The following is a 19,661-nucleotide window of genomic DNA, read 5'->3' on the forward strand; positions in this document are numbered from 1 at the left end:
GTGCTGGGAAAGATTGGCTTTAATCTTTACTTTTGTTTCTTTGTTTATTCTTCTCTCTATCTTGTATTTCTTTGCTATGCCACTTATTATATATATATATATATATATATATATATATATATATATATATATATATAATATAAATATATATAACATTAGCAGGTCTGCTTTGCCTGCAGGTTCAGCCCATTTGTATGGGCACTTCGTTGAGAACAACTAGTGATTGTTTTAATGAGCAACACCTGTTATTTCAAATACAAAAATAAACACAAACGGACAATTTCCAATACATACTCTGCAATAGCTATAACAAGGCGTTTGGAACACATTAGGGGAAACTAATTTTATAGTACTGTGTCCCTTTAACTGTGTTATACAATGTAATGCTAAAGGTATTTTAACAAGCTTGCAACTGTGTTTTCAGCTCCTCCTCATTCATTTTCCTAACTGTTATCTTCCAGGCTCTGTAGCTAACCTTAAACATTTCTTTATAGATATTTTGCATATTATACTTGTAATAAAAGTGTGGCCAGGCATAAGAGTACCGCCAGGGTTATACATCTAGTCGTCTAATAGATGAACTCTGTCATGTCAGCCACAGCTCACTTTTATACCAGCTGGAGCTATAGCCATAATGGATACATTAGTCGGCTGTAACAAGCACTGTCATCCTCAGCATGTGTGGGAATTTTATATAGCACTATTATGACTTTGTGGACAATATTTCAGAAGAATATAATGCTATATGATTTGTGCTGGCAGTACAAGAGACATTATAAGCTATTTAATGAAGGGATCATTAAAAACTAGAATGTAGATTGCACTTAAAATGTTTTAACTTATGTATTGAACCACTAGCAATATGTTTAAGGAAAGAGTTGGAAGGTATCGCAATTGGAAAAGCGAAAGTTGTTTTATCATTGTATGCAGACGATTTACTGATATTTATCAGAAACTCAAGAAAAAATATCCCAATTCTATTAAGAATTATAAATACTTATAGTTCCTTTTCAGGGTACAAAATTAATATATCCAAATCTGAGATCTTACGGTTAAATAAAGGAGAAAACAGTATAGAGTCTACACCCTTTAAGGAAGCTGCAGATTACATTAAATACCTAGGAATATTTATAAGCAGGAAACTAACAGAATGGTATGAAATTAAATATAATAAATTATGGAACTCTGTCACAGCTAAATTAGCAAGATGGAGTTAGTTTCCATTAACAATTTCTGCAAAAGTACATTTGATCAAAATGATTATACTTCCAAAGGTACTATTTCTTTCACAAAATCTTCCTTTACTTTTGAGGGAAAAGGATATTAAAGACTTCCATAAACAGTGCACAAAATTCTTGTGGGACGGGAAAAAAATCAAGAATAGCACTCGCGAAATTGATGTAAAATAAAGGGGCTGGAGGGCTGGGATTCCCCAATTTAAGATTTTACAACTGGGTCTGCATGATTAAAGTGGCTAGCGACTGGATAACAGAAAAAAATCTAAGATCTAACTGCTCCAGCTACACCAGCAGGTTTATTACATCTTGCAGAAAAAGATATCCCGAAATCTTTCTTCATATTTACCGATACGGGGCAACCCAACATTTGCTGCAAGTCTAGTTACTAATATTTTCAAAAAATAGATACAGAAAGGTTTCGTATATATGTTCCAATTGGTGGATTGTAACATGAAGACAATCAAAACTTTCTCAAACCTAAGACAAGAATATGATTTGCCAGCTAAAGATTTCTTTGCCTATCTGTAGATCAGACATCATTATTTCTCTTTAATAGAAAAATATGGGAAAGAATGGTCTCTGGGGGAGATCGATCAAGGAATTAGATTATATAAAGCAGGACTGACATCAATATCTATTTGGTACAATATGATAATACAAAAGAAAGGCAAAGAAAACTTAGAAGCAATATACAATAAATGGATAAGAGAATCCAGTGAGATTTCAATTGAGAAGGTCGACCAGAGTTTTAAATTGTTAAAAAAACGTACTAAGTCACAAGGATGGAGAGAATCTCATATGCGAGTGATTAACCAAACACATCTATCCCCAGTCAGGCATGAGTGACTTCAAAAAAAATGTTTTATTACAAAACTGTCTAGACAGAGGTGTAACTAGAAACCGCAGGGCCCCGGTGCAGGAATCCATGAAGGGCTCCCCTCCCCCCAAAAAAGTGGGATTTTGATACATTTTGCTCTTTTTTTTCCCCTTTTTTTTTTTGCAACATGTAACACTGTAAAAAAATCCTGTTAATCATGTCAACTTACACTTAAAATGAGAAAAGGACAAACACACCTGCACTGATAGCCTGATAGTGATAGCTGTAGAGGGGGGGACTGTAGTGGGGTATAGGGGCTGTAGGAGGATAGGGGCTGTAGTGAGGGGATAGGGGCTGTAGTGATTTTTTAAAATAAATACACACATATATATATATATATATATATATATATATATATACACACACACACAGTGTAGTAGGAGGACAGGGGCTGTAGTGTATCCATGATAAAGTCAATCTACTACACATGAGTTGCAAGTACATGATGTAGTTTGTACACTTTATTTTTAGTGCTTGGGCACTGATTTATATATAATATAAAATATACAGACATAATATATATATATATATATCTTACTAGTCAGGTAGAAAATGTACTAGTCCACTCAGATATATACTGTATATAGGGGCATATCCAGTATACTGCTGTCACTACCCCAGTCCCCTGCTCACACAGTCTTATTCTCCCCATTTGTTTTTATTATATGTCACCCCCAGCTTACCCCATATAACCCTATAACCCGTGCCAAGCAGATTTTCTCCCAGCCAGATGAGAGCCAACACGACATGACACAGTGTCACGGCCCCCCATGACCCCCCCCTCCCCTCAGCCTGAGCTCACCATGGCTGCTACTAGAGATGTCAACTCCACAGCTTCTCCGCCGGTATTACTCACTGTCAGAGACTGAGTCACTGCCGCGCTAGCCAGCAGACTCCTCCCAGACCAGTTCAACTTCAGACTCAACTCCTACTGACTAGGCTGCACGTGCAGTCACAAGACGATTGATGTAGATTTGTGCAACCAGTCAGGAGGGAGGGAGGAGGCAGACTCAGTCTCTAGGCTAGCCTATCTGTGCAGCAGTGCGTGCCAAAATGTAAAGTTCTGGGGCAGCCGGCAGGTCACAATTTAAACATGAAATAAAGTTTGAGTCATGCTTGCTGCCCTGGAAATTAGAATCAATTGAAGTTATTAAAATGTATAAGTATAAGGTTGAAGTAGTGAAACAAAAAAAAAATAATAAAAAAAAAATTTCAACCTGAAGTCTTGGGCCCCCCTGTGGGAGGGACCTGCTGGGCCAGGTCGCAATGGCGACCGTTGCATCACCGCTAGTTACGCCCCTGTGTCTAGAACAATGTGAGCCAAATATAATACTTGAAACTGCTGTTAAAAGATTGTTTTACTAAATGGCTTAAGGTAATACTTTCATACGTGGAGAATATACAGAAACAAATAATTGTTTCATTTAAAAAATCAGATTATTTTTGTATGCCAGTGCTAACAGGCAGGGCCGGATTGACCTACCAGGATACCAGGAAATTTCCCGGTGGGCTGCAGCAGCTGGGGCTGGAAAGCTACAATTTAAAGGTGTGCTTAATGGATGCAATTGGGTTGTAGGGTGCCTATATAACATCAATTTGGCATTTTTATTTAATGCAAAGTAATATAATGTAATTCTGAAGAAAATTTTGAGGAAGGAGTATTCCAGTAATACCCTTTGAGAAAAATGGAGCATGTGCAATCTACTGACTCATCGAAAAATAAGGCTGGTCTTAATATTTTTCCAAGGCTGGTTTTTATTCCCAGTCCGGCCCTGCTAACAGGAGAATTCCCAGATCATTAGTTGCAATAATCGATGTTTGACAGGCCTAGAAAAGCACACAGGGGAACTGAGATAGGCAATCAACAGAGAATATTTTTTTTTTAGCAAAGACCTATTTGGAGAATAACCCAATGTAAGAAAATAGAATTATGGAACAATGTCTATTCCATAGAATTTGGGAAGCTTGATCACGTTTTCTTTTTATAGGGCCTTGTATGGCTCTATTGATGTATTGATTTTGCTTGTTTTGTTTTCTTCTTTGTGTGTTTTGTTTTCTTTTTGTTTGTTGAAAAATGTAATTAAAAAAAAGAGAAAAAAAATGTTTTAACAGTTTACAGTACCTGTATTTTATTTATATATTGCAAAAAATATGGCAAGGAAGGACAATGCAATAATCACAAAGTGAAATAATTGTATTTATAATATTAATATAGTTCTAAGATGTTTATCCAAGGGTTTGTCATTATGCTAAGATGATGGCTACATTCAGTAAATTACATTCATGAAACTAATATCTTGTAGGGGAATAAAATGTAGAATTCATAAACATTTGTACCTTCCCCTTATCATAGCTGGGAGTTGGGAGCATCTATCTTGTACTCATACACTTCTCGGCATATAGAATGAAGGATACCAACATCACACAATTGTTTTAAAATCACTCTATAAAAAGTCCGCTCTAATATATGCATAAAATGAAACTTGAAAACCATTCAAAATAAATAAAATAAAAAGGAGACTACCACGTCAGCTTTGAAAAAGTAAGCCACAACTGCAAGACATTCTACTTTATAGGTGCAATAGATTATGAATTCTACGTTGCGGGCTGAGGCGTAGGTGAAAAATCATATTTATTCTCTCAAAACACCCACGTCCAACCCCTCAAAACACCTTTTGTTCCTTTGAGCGGTTATACCATAACAAAACAGGCATGAACACTTTACAGTTAAAGTCATTTACATAATTATTATTTTTTTTTACATTGCTAGTGGTTCTTGTTTGACTTAGGAGACTGGCAGCCTAAGACAACTATGGCCTAGATCAGGGGTCAGTAACCTTGGCACCCCAGATGTTTTGGAACTACATTTCCCATGATGCTCAGGCACTCTTTAGGCTGGCTAAGTATCATGGGAAATGTAGTTCCAAAACATTTGGAGTGCCAAGGTTGCTGACTACTGGCCTAAATCATTGTTTCTCAACCACGGTGCTCAAGTACCCCCAACATGCAAGTGTGTGTAAATGTGCATGTATATGTATGTGTGTGTGCACATGTATGCATTTGTGTGTGTATGAGTCACTGCGCATGTGTATGAGTATGTGTGTGTGTGTGTTTTATATGAGTATGTATGTATATGAGTGAGTGTTTCCATCTATAGGTGTGTGTTTGTATGTATGTATGAGTGTGTGCATATGTGTGTGTGTGTTTGTCAATGTCTCAGCTTCTGTGTGTGTATGTATGTATGAGAGTGTGTATATGAGTGTGTGCATGTGTATTATTAGTATGTGTCTGTCTGTGTCTCTGCCTATGTTTGTGTGTGTGTATGTATGAGAGTGTGTGTGTGTATGCATGTGTGTGAGTATGTATGAGTGTGTGTGTGTGTGTGTGTGCGCGTGCATACTGTATATTAGTGTGTGTATGTATGAGTGTGTGTATGTTTATGTGTGTGTGTATGTATGATTGTGTATGTGTGTATGTATGAGAGTGTTTGTGTATGTATATGTGAGTGTGTATGTATGATTGTGTGTGTTTATGTATGTATGAGAGTGTGTGTGTGTATGTATGATTGTGTGTGTATGTATGAGGGTGTGTGTGTATGTATGAGAGTGTGTATGTTTATGTGTGTGTGTATGAAAGTGTATGTGTGTATGTATGATTGTGTATGTGTGTGTGTATGAGAGTGTGTGTGTGTATGTATGATTGTGTGTGTAAGTATGAGAGTGTGTGTGTGTGTATGTATGAGTGTGTGTGTGTGTATGCATGAGTGGCTGAGTATGTATGAGTGTGTGTGTGAGTATGTATGAGTGTGTGTATGTATGGGAGTGTGTGTATGCATGAGTGTGTGAGTATGTATGAGTGTGTGTGTATATGAGTATGTATGTGTGTGTGTGTGTGTGTTTGTGTGTGTATGTATGAGTGTGTGTGAACATGTATGAGTGTGTATGTGTGTGCATACTGTATATGAGTGTGTGTCTCTGCCTCAGTGTGTTTGTTTGTGTCTGTCTACCAGTGTGTGTATATATCCCTGTCTGTGTCTGCCTGGCGGTCACTGCCTCTCTCTGCGTCTTTGCCTATGTGTTGGTCTAGCTGTATCTCTGTGTGTGACTATGTCTCTATCTCTGCCTACCTCAGCTTGCTACTGTCTGAAAAAGAAACTTGTCTTCTTAGGTAAGAGAATGAGTTCATATTATATTTAACATTATTAGCATATATAAATAGTGCTTACATGTAATTCACGTGTGTAATAGAAGCGTATAGCTACATTCTTAAAATTAAGCTCCAAAGAGCTTACAAAAACTAAAATGGCCAAGCATTTTGCCTCTAACTTTAATGCATGACTTGTGTCGTCAGTTTGGAAACAAGATCAGGCTAAGAGCCCCATGCATAAATCTGCAGGCAGACAACATTCCTGACTTGGCAGACATCCAAACTCTCCCAGAAGGTCCGGGAGTCTCCCGCATTGAAAAAGCTGCTCCCTGACACCTGCAAATGAAACACAATCTCCCGGAAATAGCGGTGCCGGAGAAAATCAAATTTGTGCCTGAACTTTTCATTTCTACCTCTAGGTGTCACTGTTCCATTATAGCTCAATGTAAATAGTTACTGCCTTCCTCTCTACACTTTTTCCCCCTTCCTGATATCTACTCTACTCTACTCTGCTGTGAGATATAGCAGCAAACCTAATATGTATAGGTGAGATGTACAGACTCCCATACCCTCTATACTTTGCAGACTCCCATACCTCTATATTGTGCAGACACTCCCATACCTCTATATTGTGCAGACACTCCCATACCTCTATATTGTGCAGACTCCCATACCTCTATATTGTGCAGACTCCCATACTCTATAGTGTGATAACATTTTCAACTATTTCATAATCAGAGCACTGAGGAATTCTGAATTGGGTTGGGGGGGGCTGGGGGTACAATAGTGAGGTGGTACAGTAAGGTACTATAGTGAGGTACTATAGTGAAGTACTATACAGAGGTGGTACAGTGAGGTACTATAGTGAGGTGGTACAGTGAGGTGGTACAGTGAGGTACTATAGTGAGGTGGTACAGTGAGGTACTATACAGAGATGGTACAGTGAGGTACTATACAGAGGTGGTACAGTGAGGTACTATACAGAGGTGGTATAGTGAAGTACTATAGTGAGGTTGGCATGCAGTGAGGTAGTATAGTGAGGGGCGTGGGGGGGGGGGGCACCTCCCTGAAATGAGTTTTTGCAGGTTGGGATATCTGACTTGGGAACCTGCCATCCGTGCTTGTGAAGCTCTGCCCTGCACTTGCACATCCTGTAAATCACCCGAATGAACATGGTTAAGTATTACCTCTGCTAAATTGCAGTAAGCATAGCCCATTCTTGCTTAGTGCATGGAGGCTTATACTGGTCTTGGACTTTAAAGTAATTTTTATGTGTCTAGGGCACACCCCTTGAAAAAGTTTTTTCAGTGCTGTTTATCTCCTTTGCTGTGGCTTATTAGAGACAGATATAAACAGGCTCCTGCACACATAAAGCAATCATTGTGCAACATGTAGGAGAGTCAAGGTATTGAACTCCATGAAATACACTCCAGTCTTAATGGGAGGTGTGAAAAAACATACAAAAATCAGGCTGCAAAGTCCTTTCACTATGCAGAACTAAACCTTTTAAAGGACATGATGCTAATGACGAGCTCTGCAGGATAGTACTGGTTTGGGTTCTCTGTCCCAGTTGGCAGTCTCCTTTAACACCTAAACTCCACACATAAATAGCAGGCCAACCCCTCCTCTACAAGCCACTATCCTGAGTCACTGAGATTCCCAGCCACCAGTGCTGTGTGGTATTCTACTGCAGTCTGTGCGTTGATGAAGAATACAAACACATACTCTGTGCTCCATTTATCAAGCTTCGGACACAGCTTTGGAGCGGCTTTGGTGCAGATGCCAGCAGCTGATAGTTAAGAAGCAGAGGTCATCGGACTGCTGTTTCCTAACACATACACCAGCTCTGAGCATCTGACTGGGGTGATTGACAGCCCCTGCTTGCACACAATTTGCCACTCCTGAGCAGGCTGTAGTCTTGCACAAAAAGCTGCTTGTGAAATGTTGAATGTGGACAGTGTATGGTGCCTACTCGCTGCTATGCCAGGCAGACAGGGTCGCCGGAGTAATCCTTGTCCGCCCAGCGTTTGTTAAATGGGTCCTTATGCCTCTATCTTTGCAAAAGTTACAGCACTGATCATTGTAGATACCAAGCTAGCCATGAAGTGAGCATGGATTGACTATGGAGTTGAGATTACAATTCAGAAAATTTGCAGATTCCAGATGTATTGTAAAAGTTTGCCTTATGAACTTAAAGCATTGTCTCAGTTAAAGGGACATTATCACATATTTTCTCTGATCAATTAAAAATAATTTCCACATATTGCTGTAGTGGATATTCTTTTGAGGAATAAATACATTTTTCTGTGGTAGTTGTCTCTGTCAGACAGTGAACAATAGATACCTAGGTATTAGTCACACTTCATTATAGTTTCACTTTAAATATTAAAGGGGCATTCCAGTCAAACTAAAAATGCATATAGATTTATTGCATCTTTGAATAAAAACATATTTGCAATATACATGTATTGGCAAAAAATGTTTCTATTAAGAGTTATCACTGTTTTAGTGTTAATATTTTTCACAGCTAGATATTTTCACTGCACCCACATTTTAAATAATGCAGCTGCTCAGATCATCAGTGGGGCTTGTATCATGTCAGCAATTAACAAATTGAGTCATTACCAGATGGTACAAGCACCATAGGCTCTCCGAACAAGTTTTGTGTTTAAAATGGTGGTGCACGGTGCATACTTAAATACACTTTTGAAACACCTATAGCTTTTATTAAAAGCATTTTTGCTGACAAATGTATATTACAGCATTGCTTATGTTCTATACAGAAATGCACCTATGTGGTTTCCAATTTTGGCTGGAATATCCCTTTAACAGCATTTACTTTTAAAGTGAAAAAACAATGATGTTTTTTTATATGCATATTAGTTTTTGAGTACAAAGTCTTTTTAAGAGATGAATAGCAACCTTCAACAAGTTTTGATCGCTTTTTATGTGCATCTAAAAAAAGAAAAAGCAACAAACGATTAAAAAAACATGTCCTGTTAAATGCATGAGAATTCCACAATGCTTTAGAACAAATTATTAAAAAAAGACAATGGGTGGAACCTGGGGGAAATATCCTTCTAGTCATTTGGTATTTTTACTGTTATGTGGTTTACTAATTATCTCGATGAGCACCAAACTGAAATGGAAATAAAACTGTGTTAAAGCAAAATCCCTAGATGCCAGTATCTCTCAGTAGGGCACTGAGACAAAGAATGCCAATCAAGCAGAGGTGAATTTAGGTAACCTTGGCACATTTTGTTGCTTTGCAAAAGCACCACACAATTACAAATATGCCAGTGAATAGACATCAGTGCCAGCACTTAGTGACATTCAATGGTGCCTCGAGCTAGTATTTGGAACAAAAACACGTTTTGGTACAAAGTGGTGCACAAATAATCTGCTACTTACAACTGGGCAATGAGTTAACAGAATTGGAAATTGTTGTCAACTGAGAAATGGGCATTCTGCCTTGTTTTTAGATCGCATGAGTTATGAAAAACCCAATGGGAATGTAACCGTTCACTTGTGAACAATTTTCCAGTACAAGCCTAAGTTACCACGGTCTAAAATGTACTGAACAATGGATTTTTTTTTATCCCCGCTATCATGGGCATTGCAACATGGATAATTGTTTGAATATAAAATAAAACATTAAATAGTACTGAGTAAAATAAATATTTTCAGCCTGGTAGATCAATAATTCTCAGTGGTTTATACAAATACGAGTTGCTGCAGCAGTAAACTATGAAAAGTTGAGTGAGGAAAGTTTGCCACCTAGTGTTTAATGTACAAAAGAACCATCACAGTACAATATCTTTATTTGACCTTATACATTACATGCTAGCATTTACTTTAAATAAAAAATAAATTATGGTACAAGAACAAAATAGGATGTATGTGTATATTGCTGGTTTATACAGCCTCAAATGTTGTAAGAGGCAGTGTTGCTAAAAACAGTTGAGAAATGAAACATATTAATGATAGCTGTTAGGTCTTGGAAACAAACAGGTTAAAGTTGAGAGCTTTAATTATATTCAGATTAACAAATGGCAGAAACATATCTGAAATTGCATCTTAGATTGTTTGTTACCATTCTGGAGTCATTAGGTGCAATTAAATGGCAGTTCTTCTCAAGGGTAGTGCAATGCACCAAATTTATAACTGTACCACCTTAAAAACCTCAAAGATGCCATAAATGGGGTTTAACAACAACAAAAAATAATATTGGTTGAAATATGTAGCATAAAATTAGGTCCCACCACCACCACTAGTACCCGGCACCCTTGATATATGCTTTGGTGGTCAACTTCTTTGCCAACCCCCCGGTCATAAAATAAATGGACTAAAACCTCTCCTTGTGGGAACCAGTAAATCCCTGTTTGCATAAACTGCAATATACTTTTCATTTAATATAGATTTGCTTCTTGGCAACTAAGAACTTTTTATTTTTTGTGTCATTGTAGGCTCTGATTCACTATTATGTGAAGAATTCTCCAAATCCTAGTTCATGGTCTCTACTAGACAATAGAGGAAGGGGAGTTGTATCTCTGAGGAGTTATTTTAGCATGAAGTGAAACGATCTGTCATTTATATTTAAATGGTTTAAGCTCAAAGAATTTCTTCTTATTTTCATTCCGATTTTAGTGACCCTTACAAGGTATTTATAGTGTTTTCTATACAGTATTGTTTGCAGAACACATTACTACAGTACTTCCAGGAAGTTGCACAGACAATAGGATAAATTCATTAACATCCTTTCCAGTCTCTCCACTTCCTAAGTTATTCTGTGCAATAGCTCACTAAGGGCTCATATCCATTGAGCCGTAAAGGTTTTGCGCTGTTGGATGCCATCACACTTATCGACATGGTGCGTTGTACACAATTACCGGTTGGCGAAAAAAATCACACGTCCCGTAGAAAATATTAGAAGCCAAAAAGCACTAAATTACACCTGGTTTCCAATGAGCGCAAAAACAGTTAGAAACTTTATCGACAGTTTGCGACAATGTTTTAATTAGGTGTAAAAGAGGAAAAATAAGCTTGTTGAGTCCTCTTTTACAATGAGATATTAAAGTTTCCAAACAATACAAGTGTTTCACTTTTTAAATGTATTGTTATTGGCTTAGGTATAGGAATAGTTGGAGTTATGTTCCTATTTTAATATCAATATGTATTTGCGTATAAAAATATAATTAAGCACATATCTCCATAATTCCAACTAGGCCTACGCCTAGGGCAGCACTAAATATTACATATATCAATAAATTTAAACATTTAATAAAACCAAAAATAAATGTTTTTTCATTAAAGGGACAGTCTAGTCAAAATGTAACTTTCATGATTCAGGTAGGGAATGCAATTTTAAACAACTTTCTAATTTACTTTTATTATCAAATTTGCCTTGTTCCCTTGGTATTCTTAGTTGAAAGGTAAAACCTAGCTAGGCTCATATGCTAATTTCTAATCCTTTGTGCATTTTACAGTTTTCACAGCTAGAGGGTGTTAGTTCATGTGTGTCATATAGATACCATTGTGCTTATGCCCATGATAATAGGGCACTGATTGGCTAAATGCAAGTATTTTAAAATAACTGAAATAAGGAGGCAGTCTAGAGAGGCTTAGATATAAGGTAATCACACAAGTAAAAAGAATATTAATATAACCGTGTTGGTTATTCAAAACTGGGGAATAGGTAATAAAGGGATTAGTTATCTTTTTAAACAATACAAATTCTGGAGTAGACTGTCCCTTTAAATAAAACATTTGTAATTTCATTTTTTAACTAATTCAATGCACCTAGAAAAATCTGTTAACACAACATTAACTTACACCTACACAAAAAATTTGACTGCACGAACTGTGCAAAATATTTCAATGGAGACTTGGTACTATAATGGAGTCGTAACTACTTTTAGCTGTTGGCAACTTCGGTAGCTTACGGCTCCATTTTTAACAACTCAAAAGAAACAAGTCCTAAGGCGGGAAAAAGTTGGATTCTTTCTAGCCAGTAAAATGTCACACTACTCCAGAGTGCTTTCCTAAACACTGCTCTGTCATTCAGATGTTTTTAGAAGAAATATAACAAAGAAAAGAAAATATATATATTTGTCTGTATTGAATGTAAAATTGAAAATCGTAATAGAAAAGGAAAAATCATACTAAAATTAATATTTTAATATTAAATGGGCAGTAAAGTCATCTGTCATGAATCAGAAAGAACATACTATTTTGAACAGTTTTCCAATTTACTTCTATTATCAAAGTTGCTTCATTCTTTTGGTTATCCTTTGTTGAGGAGTAAACCTTGATAGGCTCAGGAGCTGCAATGCATTACTGGGAGCTAGTTGGACATATCAGATGAGCCTATAACAAGAAGCATATTTGTGCAGCAACCAATAACCAACTAGCCCCTAGCAGTGCTTTCCTGCTCCTTAGCCTTCCTATGTAGGTTTTTCAACAAAGGATACAGAGAGAGCAAAGTAAATTTGATAGTTGGAAATATAAATGGAAAGTTGTTTTAAAATTGCTGAGTCCTTATAAGTTTCATTTGAGTTTTGACATTTGACTATAAAAGTTATAACCATTTATTTTTTTGTGTTTTCCCCCAGAATATTAGAGCTACAGCAGAATGGAGACATGGATATATTAAAGCATAAATGGTGGCCCCGAAATGGGCAATGTGACTTGTATTCCTCAGTAGACACAAAACAAAAAGGAAGTGCCCTGGACATTAAAAGCTTTGCTGGTGTATTCTGTATCCTTGCTGCTGGAATAGTCCTTTCCTGCTTCATAGCAATGGTGGAAACTTGGTGGAGCAAGAGGAAAGGATCACGAGTACCTTCAAAAGAGGTAACTATTTACAAATTTAATAACTCTGGAATATATTTTCCAATATATTTCCCCTATACTATTTGACCACTTGACTATTTTCTTTAAGTATAGTGGGTTTATGGTTGTATTGATGTATACACATTTTCAGAAAACCTAAAGATCTGAGCAGATCTCAGTGCACTGAGATTTAAGACACCAAAGCTGTTTTTTATATAGAGGTCATTGTGCACAAGCAGGAAATCAATCAAATCACTGCAAACTTGTGTGCCACCACCCACAAACATAGAACTAATCAAGGCTGGAATGGCCTAACAGGGCACCAGGATATGTCCTGGTGGACCACAGCAGCTGGGACTGGCCAGCTTTAATTTAAGGGGGTGATATTGCTGGTGAGGCGAAACAGCTGTATCACTGTATTGAGGTCACAAAATATTTTCTTGTAAGTTTTATTTCCTAGACCTCCATTGAATGGTTTCTAGTGTCAAGTCAAGTCACACTGTGCAAAAGAGTGACACACTGTTTTGAGTGTCTTCTCCAGATAACACTACAGATAATCATGTTCATGCTGTGAATGGGAGTCATGGATGAAATTGGGTTGTAGCAAACTAATATAATTAAATTCTGAAAAACAAAATATAGGGGAAGGAGTGTCCAAAATTGGATGTGTGCATTCTATGGACTCAACACAAAATAGGGCTTGTCTTCAAATTTTTCTAGGGTTGCTTTTTACTCCCAGTTCGGCCCTTGAACCTATCAGGGTGTTTGTTTTCAAATTTACTTAATTATCTTGGTATACTTTGTTGATGGAGCAACAATGCTTTACTGAGAGTGTTAATCCTGAGAATATCTAGGTATACTTTTCAACAAAGGATACCAATAGAGCAAATCAAATTAGGTAATTGATAAAAACGTAGAAAGCTGCTTAAAATTGCATGTTCTATTTGAATCATGAATGTTTCATTTTGACTGCCCCTTGAAAAGAGCTTAGATAATTGACCTAAATTTGCATGTTAGATTAATTAATAAACCAGCCTCAGACAATGTAAAATTACTACCCAACTGCAAAGTAGGTCAAATGAATCAAATATTTAAAAAAACAATGAATAACTCATTTCAGGGCTGATTTCAAAGACAGCCAAGAAAAGAGAGACCATTTGGTTTGCAAAACAATCCACTGTATTCAATATTATTGCTGCCAAAATCATATTTGAAGCCAAAAAGTAAAAAGTAAACAGATGCTAAAAAGCATGACACTCATATAGAAACAAGGATGCTATCAGCATTTGAACATTAACCACTTTATTTTTATGTTTATTATAGCTGGGTCACATAACTGAATGGCAGAAAATCTGGAAAACACAGTTTATTTTTAAAAGCATAGCTAAAATAGAACAATATTTAACCATTAATAAGTGTAAGTGCAGTGTTTTGTTATAGTTATTCAGATGTGAACCATTTTAAGTGCAAATCAGTTATTGAGCCTAATTAAAGTTAACATTTTTACATTTTACATCTACTTTTATAAATACTTTGTGACATTAAATTTCTTTTTTTTCTAAAGAGTTTAAAGAGTTTGTTTTGAATGTATAATAGTGGTTTGTTTTTTAAAAGTACAGTCAACACCAGAATTTTTGTTGTTTAAAAATAAAATATAATCCCTTTATTACCCATTCCCCAGTTTTGCATAACCAACACAGTTATAATAATACGTTTTACCTCTGTAATTACCTTGTATTGAAGCCTCTGCAAACTGCCCCCTTATTTCAGTTCTTTTAACAGACTTGCATTTTAGCCAATCAGTGCTGACTCCTAGGTAACTTCACGTGCATGAGCACAATGTTATCTATATGACACACATGAATTAATGCCCTCTAGTGGTGAAAAACCGTCAAAATGCATTCAGATTAGAGGCATCCTACAAGGTCTAAGAAATTAGCATATGAGCCTTCCTAGGTTTAGTGTTCAACTAAGAATACCAAGAGCACAAAGCAAAATTGGTGATAAAAGTAAATGGGAAAGTTTTTTTAAAATACATGCCCTATTTGAATCATGAAAGTTTTTTTGGGACTTGACTGTCCCTTTAACTGTTGTCCTTAAGGTTACTTAAATACATTTTTGTTTTTATGCTTGTAGAGAGGTGTCCCTATCAACCAATTGGGATGTGGGAGTTTTTTTTAAGTGAGATACTGATGCTCTAGTATCAGTTAGGATACAAGTAAAAAAGAAAAAGAAAAATTATTGGGCATCTTTATGGTATAAAGGTTGTGGCGCCTATACTGGTGTAGAAACCATTATCTATACAGGAACATCCTTAAGTGAATCTTCACCAATGCATAACTGACAAGTGAAATTATATTTGGTTCTACATATCTGCTAGTATTTCTGCAATGGGCTTTTTCAAGTGAGAAAAATATCACCAGTTATCGGGTTGATTGACACCCCCTGCTAGCGGCCAATTGGCAACGAATCTGCAGGGGGCGGCATTGCACCAGCAGTTCACAAGAACATTCTCCTATCTCCCTACGAGTTTACAATCTCCAGGAATAAGCTTCATAGAGGCCCATTTATCAAGCTCCGTAAGGAGCTTGTGGGCCCGTGTTTCTGGCGAGTCTGAAGACTCGCCAGAAACAGCAGTTATAAAGCAGCGGTCTAAAGACTGCTGCTCCATAACCCTGTCCGTCTGCTCTGAACAGGCGGACAGACATCGCCACAATTCAACCCGATCGAGTACGATTGGGTTGATTGACACCTCCCTGCTGGTGGCCCATTGGCCGCAAGTCTGCAGGGGGCGGCGTTGCACCAGCAGCTCTTGTGAGCTGCTGGTGCAATGCTGAATACGGAGAGTGTATTGCTCTCCACATTCAGCAAGGCCTTGCGGACCTGATCCGCACTGTCGTATCAGGTCCGCATCACCTTTGATACATAGGTCCCCTAGACTAAACTGAGTGCATATCGCACATCCTGTGAATAAGATTAAATAATTTTTAAATATAGCTAAAAGCTTCAAAAAACTTCTTCCTAGAATTTTCATGTGCGCTAACAAAGGACAGTTTGTCCATATAAGCAACACAATGAAATTCTAATATTTAAAATCTGCTCAGAAGGCATTAAAAGAACAAGTCCAAGCTGGAGGGGAAAAAAAGGACAGCCTTGATTGATTTTTTTCCTCATATGCTTGGGCAACAGATGTCCTTTCAATCTCTTTTAGAGGCCAACAGTGTGGCATGAGACAAATGACTTCATTATTAGCGTGGAATATGCTGCTCAGATTTTTAGTAGTTGGAATATACATTGCCACAGGTTTCAGCTGGTATGCAATCTGGTTGAATAAGAAAGGTCCAATGAGTTGCATCAAAAATAATATAATCCTAATAATATGCAGAAAAAAAAAAACATCAGCATTTTCAGAGAAATTGTTTTTCTTATAAATGATCAAATTACATTTAATAGGTTTATCTTGATGTCAGGAATATAAGAATTGAGTTTACCAAGCCATATTACATGATAAATAAATCTGAAAAACAATTGTATAAATCAGAGTTTAATTATGTTTAATCTATTATGCCTAAGCTGTCCAAAATAATAAAAATAGACCAACAGCATTTTAAAGCCTATTTAAGTCTGTCACTACTCAACAACAGTCCAAACGTTTTCCTAATGCACTAGGAATGGCAAAAGACAAACGTTGCTTATAGAGATAAAAAAAAAATGTGTTTTCATACCTAAAGCAAAAATCTAAGACATTGGGGTACATTTATCAAATGCAGCAAATAATGTCCGCCCGGCATCGCTAAATGCTTACAGCATACGCTGTCAGCATTTAACATTGCATAAGCATTTCTGGTGACATGCTCACATCCTGTGATAAAAGCCATGTGCATTCACAGATCAGGGAGAAGCTGTATCGTGTACTTCAGGTTAGTGGGCACGATACAGAGAAGGAGCTTTACATTTTTGCAGTATCGACATTGCTCTGTGTTATTCCTGAGTGCCTTTAATTGATATATTTTTGTAACTTTAAAATTGCAATCTTTAAGAATCCTAGATGTAGAGCTCATGCTCTCTATCCTGCACCCTAACCTAAGTAAATGCCCTTCTGTCACAGGGTGTGAGAATACCTGTGCCCCAAGATGGCAGCTCCCTGTATGAAGAGGTGGAGCTTCAGAATCTGACACCTGTGTTTACTTTCAACTCAGAATACACGCGCTTTCTCCGGCATGCACAAAAATCTGCAAAATGCCCATTAGGACTCACGTGCAACAGCTAGCACTCCTTTTATAATCTAGCCCTAAAACAGTAAAAACCAAATAATAGTGTATTAAAATGCAATTCTAATCTAATATTTAAATGCATTATTACATTCTAAATTAAATAAAATTATGTAAATTAAAAATCTAACTTAATATTAAATATTCTGATATTTTGTTTTTTTTTAAAAAAATAGCTTTATCTCTGAAGGATTTGCCCAAAATTTAAAAGCCTTGCTTAACTGATTTGGAAAACATTAAGCATGGATAGAGAGTCCTACATATCCTCAATAACACCAGTCACAATATTAACTTAAAATATTATATTCTAATATAATGTGTAAACAAATAGTAAAATATTGTAATGTGTCTGGATTAAAGTTAGATAATTGTGACTATTTCTGTGGCACTAGGGGAGCTTTAAAAACTCTCTGATGTGGGAGGTGGGGCTTGGCCATGCTGGAACATGGCCGCATAACGCTTGAGCTCTGGCACCACTCTTCCCTATCAGCCTTCCTGGGAGACATTACCCTGACAAAACCAGACCTAGTAAGCTAAATGGGGTAAACTGCCTATCGGGAACCTTTTGTCACAATGCAGAAATGCTCGGTTTAACCGCAACAGCGGACCCGACCCACAGCTACGCCACCCCTTTCACACGGCGCAGCCAGCATACGCCTATTAGTCTAAAACACTCTGGATACATGGGGGAGGCTCTGTGGCACTTAAGGATACATTTCCTGGACTACTCCAGAGGCACACGGAGAAAACGAAGGAGTCGCTATGAAGAACAGTCCCGGGTGCCATTTTTAATTTGGGGCCTGATAAGCCTGCACACTCACACAGCAGGTCGGATTGGATGTCGCAGCAGAATGGAAAGTGAATGGGGAGCAGATCAGTCAAGCACACAAGGTACTAAATAATCCCGATGGTTGTTCTGCCTTTACATAAGTTATTCCCACAATGTGTAAGAACGAGAGGAATTGAGGAGAGGGGATGACGCAGTGACACATATTAATAAGAGAGGGGTAACAACCTAAATACCAACTGGAAAACATGTCGACTGTATAGAGACCCTAACCTATAACGTATGAGCAGCTCCCTAATTCTCTAAAGAGGGGTAGTATTATATACAAACAAGTCTAAGCTGACCTTCAGAAAAAGGGGATATTAAACACATATAAGGTGCATCACAACCTACAGAAAGAGACGCTGAGAGCTACATAAACTTGAAAACCACAACATAAAGCACCTTATCACAGCTTTTATTTACATTTAAATATACCACTACTACTTGTAATAATGTCGTCTAGGAGACCAACAAAAACAGACAAAAATGGAAAACCTGCATCACAGACGACATCTGCATCTGCCCTTTTTACTCCCTCAGACCATGGGAAAACAGATACCCCCCTCACCAAAAGAGCAATTACCCCCACCCAAACGGATACCCACTCCTCAGATCAGTCTATAACACAGCAGCAACTCTCTACTTTGCAAGCTACCATAGACAAACTGCCATCCAAGTCTGATATAGCAGATCTTAAATCCTTCATACAGTTAGAGATCTCCACTGTCAAAAAGGAAATTAACACTTTAGGAGCCAGAATTGAAGATCTGGAAGACAGCCAAGAAGTTATCAATTCCATGATAAATAACGCAGAATCAGTCCTATCACAGCAGGCTTCTCTGATCCACAACTTGCGAGACAAGGTGGAGGACTTGGAGAATAGGAGTTGGAGAAAAATTTTGAGAATACGTGGAATCCCAGAAGATGTTTCTGCAGAAGACCTCCACTCCTACTTAACAGATCTCTTCAACTTCATTACCAAGTCCTCCACCTTCACAGAATTAGCCATAGAAAGGGCCCACAGGGCTTTAAGGCCCCGCCCTAAACCATCTGTGCCTCCAAGAGATGTGATTATCAGAATGCTACATTTTAAAGACAAAGAGTCCATCTGGTCGGCTGCAAGAAATATCCACTCCCTATCATTCCAAGACAAGGACTTACAAATCTACCAAGACTTGTGCCCAACTACTATTGAACAGCGGAAATCCTTGAAGTTCATAACTTCAGTGTTACAAGATCATAGAATACGTTATCGCTGGGGATTCCCCTTCAGTTTGCTTATACCACATGAGGGCAAATTGCTGATATACAGAGAGTCTTCGGACTTGGACACTCTCTCCAAATCACTGGGCCTTACATTTGTCACTCCACCCCTGCCTACAGATGAAGAGGGTGGATCCAGAGGTCTACCCAACAACAAAATGTCTTCGAACACACGCTCAGGTTGGACCTCCGTCCCCCTAAGGCAT

General features: G+C 37.6%; 1 protein-coding gene across 1 annotated transcript in view; it reads left to right on the plus strand.

Moving 5' to 3' along the window:
- GRID2 (glutamate ionotropic receptor delta type subunit 2) overlaps positions 1-19,661 on the plus strand; it is a 2,072,895-nt gene that overhangs the window by 2,043,704 nt on the left and 9,530 nt on the right. The window contains exon 16 of the mRNA XM_053700169.1: positions 12,873-13,113. Within this exon, the coding sequence (XP_053556144.1) occupies positions 12,873-13,113 (241 nt within the window). The remainder of the gene's footprint in view (positions 1-12,872; positions 13,114-19,661) is intronic.

This window comes from Bombina bombina, chromosome 2 (assembly GCF_027579735.1).
Source record: "Bombina bombina isolate aBomBom1 chromosome 2, aBomBom1.pri, whole genome shotgun sequence".
NCBI lineage: Eukaryota > Metazoa > Chordata > Amphibia > Anura > Bombinatoridae > Bombina > Bombina bombina.